At 41.1% G+C, this 11,293-nt stretch overlaps 1 protein-coding gene and 1 long non-coding RNA gene across 2 annotated transcripts; one reads left to right on the top strand and one right to left on the bottom strand.

The window, feature by feature from the left end:
* Window positions 1–1,074: 1,074 nt before the first annotated feature.
* Window positions 1,075–8,782, bottom strand: LOC125589581. The gene is made up of 5 exons (XR_007325751.1): window positions 8,278–8,782; window positions 7,881–7,938; window positions 2,481–7,139; window positions 2,073–2,130; window positions 1,075–1,331 (listed from the first exon to the last, which is right to left on the bottom strand). It is a non-coding gene; the product is annotated as an uncharacterized LOC125589581 (long non-coding RNA).
* A 692-nt stretch (window positions 8,783–9,474) lies between these two features.
* On the top strand, window positions 9,475–10,287 carry LOC111207926 (S-alkyl-thiohydroximate lyase SUR1-like). The gene is made up of 3 exons (XM_022706528.2): window positions 9,475–9,730; window positions 9,795–9,888; window positions 9,952–10,287. Exons 1-3 carry the CDS (start codon window positions 9,524–9,526, stop codon window positions 10,107–10,109), a joined length of 459 nt encoding a protein of 152 aa, XP_022562249.1. The 5' UTR covers window positions 9,475–9,523; the 3' UTR covers window positions 10,110–10,287.
* The last annotated feature ends 1,006 nt before the right edge of the window (window positions 10,288–11,293 follow it).

Here is an 11,293-nt window from a genome sequence, read left to right on the forward strand (position 1 = left end):
GTCGGAAACTATGAGAAGGCGGTCCTCCTGGACCATGAGGAGGGTTTGGACCACCACATTTGATTTTACAACATTCAAAACAGTTACCATCCTGATCTTCACAAGGTACAGAACATTTGCGGAAACAACGCATCCAACCAGTTGCTTTGTTTGATTCAACGGTGACCACCATAACAATCACCAACATCATTATCACTACTACCACCGCACTCCATTTTCCATTTTTAGATCCTAAATATAAACTTTGTCCAATTTTTTATCTCTTATTTTTATCTTTTGATTGTTATATAAATTCTCAAGAAATTAACCTCTATTATAATACTTCTGCATGCATCATTCTAATTTTGAGTAGATTTTTGCCGAGATTTTTTTTGGTCTTTCCACAACATTAATTTTTTTTCTTTATTCAATTCCTTATGCGTTCAATTTTTGATATGATTTTACAGTATTAAATGTTCAACAATAAAAAGGATTTATTTCATTGCTTTTATGAAAGACCATATTTACATGTTGGGTCAGGTCAACCAACATTTGCCAACTCATCTTATTTTTAAGGTATCATCTTTACTAGGATTATTTACATAGTATAAATCACTAGTTTTGTATTATTGTTTCATTTCCTGAATTTTAATATATTTTAAAACCTTTGGGACTTATAATACATGTATAAACAGAGATTACAAATATTTATTTTATTAGTATTTTTATTTAATTTTAAAATAAGGTTAAAATGCTATAAATGATCACAAATCTTCAGTCAAATCTTTTACTATCATTAATTCTTTCTGTGAACTTACACAGATGCCAGCCAATGTGAAACAACAACAAAATAAAACTAGAATTATAGACCAAAGGAACAGAAAAATTTGTACCGTGTAAAACTAGGGGAGGAGGGTTTGAGCCACCACATTTGACTTTGCAACGTTCAAAACAATTACCATCGTGACTGCACAATGTTTAGAACATTTTCGGAAACATTGAATCCATTACTTGTTTGCTTTGGCTATACGATGACCACCATAACTGTGACACCCGTCACTTTCGAAATAGTAAAAATAATTCGATAAGTACAAATATCTGAAATATCCATATATAAATATTTGAAAGTCAACATCTACGCTTGAATTCCATAATATAAAATAAAATCTGAAACATAAAGTACGACATAAACCGAGAGTCCGAAATACGAAATAACATAAACGATAAAAGCCCAAAGGCCTAGAGGCCCGATAACGATAAAAGCGATAAAACGATAGAAGCCCAAAAGCCCAATAGTAGTAAAAGCCCAAAAGCACCGGTCCGGTATAATCACTCCTGCTCGTCGGTCTCACCTGAAAGGGGGAAAGAAGGAGGGGTGAGCGACAGGGGAATCGCTCAGTGAGGTATGGAATGCTAAACAGCAAACCACTGACTCAGTTCATAGCACTACAACTATGTAGGCCTAGCTCTAGCATGAAGCAAACACGGTGTCTATTACACCACACAGAACAATCACATATGTCTAGTGGACTAGACACGCTACAACCAATGCGATAATAACATACCGCATTTCCTCATAAGGATATAAATATGTATATATATAACTCTACAGCGTCGTAAGTACAGTAGTCCACTCTGTACCCCCGCAATCTCCACAAACAAGTGGCCTAGTACATACGTCTCTGTACCCCGCTAAACACACGGCCTAGTACAGATATCTCCGTACCCCGCGATCTCTCAAACAAGGCGTAGCTAGCACAGACGTCATGTGCCCCCGCAATCACACGGCCTAGTACAAACGTCTCTGTACCCCGCAAATTCCGCGGCCTAGTGCAGATACCTATGCACCCCGCAATCTCAACACATGGACTAACATATATACATATATATAATTAACAGTTTTTAGCAGCAATCATTTCAATCAACCGTTGAATCCTCTATTATCCTATTTCCGGTTTAACAATCAATATCAATAACGAACAACCAAGACTCTCAAACAGACTCGATTCAAAGAGACGGATCCATGTTTCGAAACTAAACTTTCCATAATGGTAGTACTAAACTAGCTCGGGATTTAACGGAGTAGCCCTCACCTTAGCAATGAAGAGAAGTGGTATATATGAACTCCAGCTGCTCAAATGGACTCCAAATCTGAAATCAGATCGAAATTTCGAGTCAGAACGCCTTTCGAACGGTTTAAAACGGGTATTTACGGAAAAGTCAACCCGCTGGTCAAAGATCAATTATTTAATTAATTATTTAATTAATTATTTAATTAATTAATTAATTAATTAATCCGGTTTATCCTAACCGATTTCCAATTGATTTTAACCGACCGGTTTAACCTAACCGAATTGAAATCAATTTAAACCGGCTAACCAACCGGTTAACCGAGTCAACCGAGTTGACTCACCGGGTCGACTCGGCCGAGTTGGCGAGTCTCCGGCGAGTCACCGGTGGCGGTCACAGGCGGCAACGGCGGAGATCCGGCGGTGGCTTACCGGAAAGTTGGCCGGCGGCGACGGCGGAGCTGCGGCGGAGGACGGTGGTCCGGCGGCGGAGTTGCGGCGGAGAACGGTGGTCAGGCGGCGGAGTTGCGGCGGACGGCGGCGGCGCGTGTGTTTCACGCGCGCGCCGAGGCGAATCTTCGGGAGGCGCGTGCGGCTTCGTCCGGGCTCCAATTGAGGCGTGGTTGGTGTCTACGGCTTCGTCTTGACGAGAGGAACACGATGATGATGTTGGATGCACGAGATTCGCAACGGTTAGAGAGTTATCGGCGAATTACTAAATGGACGAAACTAAGCTTAACTGCATGGCGGTTTCCGGCGATTCTAAGCTGCAGCGAACGGTGGTGACGAGCTCAACGTAGTCACGGCACACGGTTGCTCCGGCGACGAGCTCAGGTGAGCTTTCTCCCTTCTCTCTCTCTCTCTCTCTCTCTCTCTCTCTCTCTCTCTCTCTCTCTCTCTCTCTCTCTCTCTCTCTCTCTCTCTCTCTCTCTCTCTCTCTCTCTAAAGAAAGGCAAAATGGCCTTTGGGGATAGTTTGGGTCAAATTTTTGGGGTCATTACATTTAGGGTCATTACAATTCTCCCCTACTTACAAGGAATTCGTCCCCGAATTCAATTCATAAGCTGTCATGCCCAATGTCAACCCGGAAAAGCTCCGGATAATCAATCCTCATCTGGGGCTTGCACTCCCAAGTCTCCTCCTGAATACCATCTCTCTCCCAACGAACTTTGACCAGCATAGTCATCATACCATCATCTGCTCTCACTTGGCGATCCAATAGCTCTACTGGCTGACACGGCGCACGCAAATTCCTACCAAGGTCACTGCGCGGCTACTGCAAAATGAGCTCCGGTTCTCTCACGACTTTCCTCAAAACAGAAACATGAAACACGTCATGGAAATCTGATAACTCTTCGGATAAATCCAATCGGTAAGCAACTGCTCCAATTCGCTCCAAAATGGGATATGGTCCCATATATCTCGGTTTAAGCTTCTTCAGCTTTCGAGTCTTAGATCCTCCCTGAAATGTCCTCATTTTCAGGTATACCAGGTCGCCAACCTGGAACTCCAAATATTTACGCCGCTTATCTGCATAACTCTTCTGACGGTCATGGGCTTCCCTAAGCCGTATCTTAAGCATCTCAACCTTCTCAACTGTCTCTTGAACCATTGCAGGTTCTATCTCACGTCGCTCCCCCACTTCGGTCCAACAAAGCGGTGTGCGACAAGGCCTACCATAAAGGGCCTCATATGGCGCCATCTTAATGCTCGAGTGATAACTATTATTGTAGGCAAACTCCGCTAGGGGTAGGTACTTTGCCCAACTCCCTTCCCAATCCAAAACACAAGCTCTAAGCATATCCTCCAAAGTCTGAATCGTCCTCTCTGACTGACCGTCTGTCTGCGGGTGATAAGCCATACTCATATGCACTTTCGTCCCAAGCGCCTTCTGAAAGGCTCTCTAAAATTCGGACGTAAACTTTGTATCTCGATCTGATACAATGCTGACAGGAACTCCATGCAATCTCACAATCTCGCTGATGTAAGTCTGTGTTAACTGATCAGCTCTGTCCGTCTTCTTAATAGCTAGAAAATGGGCTGACTTGGTAAGTCTATCCACGATTACCCAAATGGCATTCTTTCCACCTAAGGTGGTTGGCAACCCCGTCACAAAATCCATAGTTACCATGTCCCATTTCCACTCTGGCATTGGCAGGTTCTGCAATAACCCGCTAGGCACCTGATGCTCGGCCTTGACCATCTGACACGTCTGACACTGCGATATAAATGAAGCAACATCCCTCTTCATGCCAGGCCAATGATAATAACGCTTGAGATCCTTGTACATCTTGGTGTTTCCTGGATGAATAGAGAAACGCGAGTGGTGTGCCTGCTGCAAGATTTCCTTTTTTAACAACTCATCATTAGGCACACAAACCCGGTTCCGATACATGAACATCCCATTCGAAGCTGTATGATATCCAATACTCCCAATCTCGATCTGTTCAACCAAATCCATAATGCTAACTTGTGCTTGTGTATCCTCCATAGCAAAACTGCTTGCTCCAAAGTCCCAAGGACATCTGTCTCTCCATTGATAGTAATGGCACCCAACCTGAGACTAGCAAATCTCCAACTCATGAACCTTCTTGGTTCCTGAGATACAGCTCATACGCCTACCCAAGGCATTTATCACCTGGTTGTCCTTACCAGATAGTATGCGATATCCAGACTATAGCCTGCTACAAACTCAATCCAACTGCACTGTCCAAGTACAAGTTTTTAATAAATGAAGATAAATTTCACATTCTAATAATCCCAGAGAGTCTGAACTTCCTTCCCGTACAATTACGATCTCCAAAACGATAACGCAAATACCACTACAGCCTCTCTGGCGTGATGCATATGAATGACTTAATCCTCATACCTTAATTTAAATCCAATCCAGTATCTGACACATCATAGTAAGCCTCAGCCTCAGTAGAACCCAAAACTGGTGTCTTCATTAGTTGTGCTTCAATTCAGTGAAACTCCTCGAACAAAAATCTATCCAACCACACTTAACGTCTTTACATGTAGACCGCGTCTTTAACATTACTATACCGGTGAAACCCTTGATGAACTTCCAGTAGTACACTATTAACCCAAAAAGAACGGCAGATCTTTGTAGCGCTTTTAGGTTCCGACCTTCCCGAAACGGTATTAATCTTCTTTGGATCCATCAAAATTCTGCTTCCAAAACCATGTTACCCAAAAATACAACATTCCTCTGCCAGAAGCTACACTTCCTTAACTTAACGAACAACTGATGCTCTCCAGGCTTATCCAACGCAATCCGCTAAATGCTCACAAATCTCCTTTCTATTCCAAAATAATCAGGATGCCGTTGGTGAATACAATCGCACACCTATCCAAATGTTCACGAAAACGTCATTCATATCTTCATGAATGCAACAGTGCCTTTGTCGACCCAAATGGTATCACTACGAACTCGTAATGTCCATAACGGAAATCTGCATTCCGTACATACTCCTCAGCTATAGAAATCTGATGGTATCTTGATGCCAAGACAAACTTCGAGAACGAAGAACCTCCATTAAGCTCTTCTAACAACTCGTCAATACGATGGTTACCATGTTCAAGTCTATGTAGTCGATACAAAATCTGAAACTCCCACCTTTCTTATTTACAACAACAATGATGCTCCCCATGGGGAAGAACTCGATCTGATAAATCCCTTATCAAAGAGTTCCTCCAATCGCTTTCTCAACTCAGTCATCCATGCTGGTGATAGACGATAAGAAACTCGCGAAACCAGTACTGTTTGCTCCAAAATAAAATAAAATTGCAAGAGCGTCTCATGTGTCTTGTGGTGGCCTTTCCAAAGGTCACAAATATATCCTCATACTCTGCAATAACCGGAAGATCCTGCAGCTCATGTTGTCCATCATCCTTAACCATCGAGATGGTAGTCAAAAATCTCTATATCCTTGTACCCCATAACTCCTCAGTATGTAGCATGCATGCACTAACAACTTCCATCTGCTCCAGCAATCGGAACTCTTGCCCTCAGGCAATCCAACACTACTTGATGCCGTGACAGTCAATCCATCCCAAGGATAACATCGTAAAAACGTAGCTCCATCTCTGATGAATATCCGAATAACTCGACTCCTCCAAGAATAACTGGTACGCCGCATTGAATATAAATAGCTCTCAACATCCTATGTCAGCTGTCCGAACTGACACATCTCTGAAACGATCAACAATGTCAAAAACTGGCAAACATACCAAGCATAACTCCACGATCACACAACGCAAGCTGCCGCCAAATCTAAAAGTGATCCCCACGAGTTTACAAACTAACCATGCCTCCAAGGCAGTCTATATATCATACACACGAATAACACATGCCAACTCATGGCTCGCAACTCATACCACATAATCTCCAGTAACAAAACTCGTTGAGCGATGACTTGAAGTTTGGGTGGTGGCAACAACGTCACACATCCACATGCGAACAATCTCCGAATACGGCTGACGAAAACTGATACACACCTGAGCAATCCGTTCAACTGTGACATCATCATTCATATGTCGAACATCTGGCAGAAATCATGTTAGCTAGAGAACGGATGACGATGAGTAACTCATCGTCAATAAAAAGAAAATTTGATTAGAAGTTACTGAACCGGAAGGTGCCATTTATTTTTATTTTCAAAGTTCCCAAATCCCCGAAAATATTTTGAAATCGTCTAAAATCGTTTAAACCGAATAAACCAAGGTCTCCAAAATCGCCATCCCGGGTCGGAGCCGGGACGGGACCCGCTCTGATACCAAAATGTGACACCCGTCACTTTCGAAATAGTAAAAATAATTCGATAAGTACAAATATCTGAAATATCCATATATAAATATTTGAAAGTCAACATCTACGCTTGAATTCCATAATATAAAATAAAATCTGAAACATAAAGTACGACATAAACCGAGAGTCCGAAATACGAAATAACATAAACGATAAAAGCCCAAAGGCCTAGAGGCCCGATAACGATAAAAGCGATAAAACGATAGAAGCCCAAAAGCCCAATAGTAGTAAAAGCCCAAAAGCACCGGTCCGGTATAATCACTCCTGCTCGTCGGTCTCACCTGAAAGGGGGAAAGAAGGAGGGGTGAGCGACAGGGGAATCGCTCAGTAAGGTATGGAATGCTAAACCGCAAACCACTGACTCAGTTCATAGCACTACAACTATGTAGGCCTAGCTCTAGCGTGAAGCAAACACGGTGTCTATTACACCACACAGAACAATCACATATGTCTAGTGGACTAGACACGCTACAACCAATGCGATAATAACATACCGCATTTCCTCATAAGGATATAAATATGTATATATATAACTCTACAGCGTCGTAAGTACAGTAGTCCACTCTGTACCCCCGCAATCTCCACAAACAAGCGGCCTAGTACATACGTCTCTGTACCCCGCTAAACACACGGCCTAGTACAGATATCTCCGTACCCCGCGATCTCTCAAACAAGGCGTAGCTAGCACAGATGTCATGTGCCCCCGCAATCACACGGCCTAGTACAAACGTCTCTGTACCCCGCAAATTCCGCGGCCTAGTGCAGATACCTATGCACCCCGCAATCTCAACACATGGACTAACATATATACATATATATAATTAACAGTTTTTAGCAGCAATCATTTCAATCAACCGTTGAATCCTCTATTATCCTATTTCTGGTTTAACAATCAATATCAATAACGAACAACCAAGACTCTCAAACAGACTCGATTCAAAGAGACGGATCCATGTTTCGAAACTAAACTTTCCATAATGGTAGTACTAAACTAGCTCGGGATTTAACGGAGTAGCCCTCACCTTAGCAATGAAGAGAAGTGGTATATATGAACTCCAGCTGCTCAAATGGACTCCAAATCTGAAATCAGATCGAAATTTCGAGTCAGAACGCCTTTCGAACGGTTTAAAACGGGTATTTACGGAAAAGTCAACCCGCTGGTCAAAGATCAATTATTTAATTAATTATTTAATTAATTATTTAATTAATTAATTAATTAATTAATCCGGTTTATCCTAACCGATTTCCAATTGATTTTAACCAACCGGTTTAACCTAACCGAATTGAAATCAATTTAAACCGGCTAACCAACCGGTTAACCGAGTCAACCGAGTTGACTCACCGGGTCGACTCGGCCGAGTTGGCGAGTCACCGGTGGCGGTCACCGGCGGCAACGGCGGAAATCCGGCGGTGGCTTACCGGAAAGTTGGCCGGCGGCGACGGCAGAGCTGCGGCGGAGGACGGTGGTCCGGCGGCGGAGTTGCGGCGGACGGCGGCGGCGCGTGTGTTTCACGCGCGCCAAGGCGAATCTTCGGGAGGCGCGTGCGGCTTCGTCCGGGCTCCAATTGAGGCGTGGTTGGTGTCTACGGCTTCGTCTTGACGAGAGGAACACGATGATGGTGTTGGATGCACGAGATTCGCAACGGTTAGAGAGTTATCGGCGAATTACTAAACAGACGAAACTAAGCTTAACTGCATGGCGGTTTCCGGCGATTCTAAGCTGCAGCGAACGGTGGTGACGAGCTCAACGTGGTCACGGCACACGGTTGCTCCGGCGACGAGCTCAGGTGAGCTTTCTCCCTTCCTCTTCTTCTCTCTCTCTCTCTCTCTCTCTCTCTCTCTCTCTCTCTCTCTCTCTCTTTTAAAGAAAGGCAAAATGGCCTTTGGGGATAGTTTGGGTCAAATTTTTGGGGTCATTACATTTAGGGTCATTACAATAACATTCACCACCATCATCATCAATAATACTAGCGCATTTTATTTTGCCATTCTTTAGATCCTACGAGGCTACAAAATCAAACTGTGTCCTATCTTTTCTCTCTTCTCTTTTCTCTTATGATTGTTTTATAATTTTTGAAGAAATCAACGTCTATAAAACTTCTATAAATTAATACTCGATAAATTAATAATTTCTATAAATTAATAAATTTTGCCGGTTCTAACTTGGGTTGGTGTAAAATATGACACAAATCGATAAAATAATAAGATAATAATATTTTTAAAATTCCCATGTAAATATATAGTCCCATTAAAATCATAAATTAATAATATATCTCTATATATATTTTATATAAGTACAAATTAAAAATTATATTGTTAGTTTTATAATCACAATGAAAATATTTTTTTTTCCTTAATATTTTAATATATTTTTAATAATATTTAGTAAAATTATATCGAAAAGCACATAACAATTCTATGAAACATAACAATATACACCAAATAAGATAATGAAATAATATGAAAGTCAATTTTCTAAAATTTAAATAATTTATATACGGTAAAATCAAATATTTTCTTATTTTATTAATAAAAATATTTAAAAATAGAAAAAAATCTAAAACCTCTAAACAATTTAGAGTCTTCATCACACGATTGAAAATCAGATGACATAAACCTTCAGGCCGCGAAAGCCTCGACCGTAACGCTGAGAGGCGTTATTTACATGCTCTTCGACAACTGCAGGAAGGACGTTAAAAAGACTATCTTGCCCCTCGGCCATGAAGATCCTTCCGTCTATCCTTGCTTCCGCACCTGTATCGAGGCCCAACGTCCTCCCCTCCGGCATAATGTCGATTTGGTGTGTGATAGGCTCAAGGATATTCGCTGCGTCGTCTGTCCCAAGAAACCCGAGTCTTGCACTTATCTATTGGTACGGCTTTAGAACCTGATTAACAGATAAGCATTCTCGATATTAACAGTTTTACTTACTGCAGACAAAGCTTGAGCTGTCATTGTTGGATGGCATCAAGGATGACATTGATTTTTGCGTGAAGCTGGCCAGAGAGGAAAACCTCGTGTTTCTTCCAGGTAAAGCAAAATAACATGAATCTCGATATGGGATTTGATACTAATAATAGATTTCGTTTGCAGGAGAGGCTCTGGGGGTGAAGAACTGGATGAGGATAACTATCGGAGTGGAAGCTCATATGCTTGAGGATGCACTTGAGAGACTCAAGGGTTTCTGTACACGCCATACCAAGAAGACAGATACAGAAACTGAGTCACCTTCAAGCGTTGAAAATGAGTGATAGTGTCGGGATAGTGGATATTACATGAATTGTACACGCCCCCAATGTACGTACAATGTGCCAGGGGGATGTTCTTGTCATATATCATGCCTTTCCCATTCCCTTCTGTTTTATTATCTAACTAGGATAAGATCTGCGCCTTGCGCGGGGTTAGGCAATGAAGTTAAGATTTTTTAAACTGGACATGATTCAATATTTTGAACATCCAAAGAAACCGTATATGGGAAATGTTTTAAAAAAAAAACATCCAAACCTTAACATCGCACAGAACCATATCAATGGTCTCACCACCACCACCAGTTGTTTGTTTCCACAATCCAATAACCTTCACCTTGATCGTCCAGCTGGTTTTGAACGGTTTCAAATCGACAATAGAAGTAACAGATGACATATTTTGTGAATCGATTGTTTGTTTTTATTGGCAGTGTTGCAATATGATGTGCTCAACCAATGGTGAAAACCGATCTTTTTTTATATTAATATATTTTAGGTTAAATGAGTCGATGATTAAGAAAAAATCTAATATTGCACTTAGGGTTTGAAGGGTTCAAACGTAGCGGTTGCGGTTGCGGTTGCGGTTGCGGTTGCGGGAGTTTGTGGATGCGGACGGTTGCGGTTTCTAGCGGTTTTAAGAGATTTGTACGACTGGTACTGCGGTTAAAAATTGGTGTGTTTGCGGGTGACTTATGACTGGTTAACTACCAAATGCGGTAATAGTCAAATAATAAATTAACAATATTTAAATTTAATATAATTATAAAAATATCAAAAATCATAAAATTATAATAAATATAAAATTTCTATTTAGAAAGTTATAATTTTAATTTTTGAAAATTTATTGAAATTGTTTTTATTATAAAATTTTATAATATTAATTAAAATATAATAGATATATTTTAATATTTTCATAATTTCAATTTAATTTTTTTATTAAATATTTTTACTTTTGTATACATATATATTGTTTTAAAAAAAAAAAAAAATTTTACCCTCCCGCAACCGTCCGCAACCGCAAACGTTAGCTGGAGCCAGCTTTTGAATTTATGAGATTCGGAGCGGTTTGAGGCGGTTTAAAGCGATTTAAGTGATTGTTGCAAACCGCCGACAACCGCTACCAACCGCAAAAGCTGCGTTTGCGGCTGGTAGCGGGAAAACCAGTCGCCCCCTTAATACACATTAACTAA

The sequence above is a fragment of the Brassica napus genome, chromosome C7 (assembly GCF_020379485.1).
Source record: "Brassica napus cultivar Da-Ae chromosome C7, Da-Ae, whole genome shotgun sequence".
Classification (NCBI taxonomy): Eukaryota; Viridiplantae; Streptophyta; class Magnoliopsida; order Brassicales; family Brassicaceae; genus Brassica; species Brassica napus.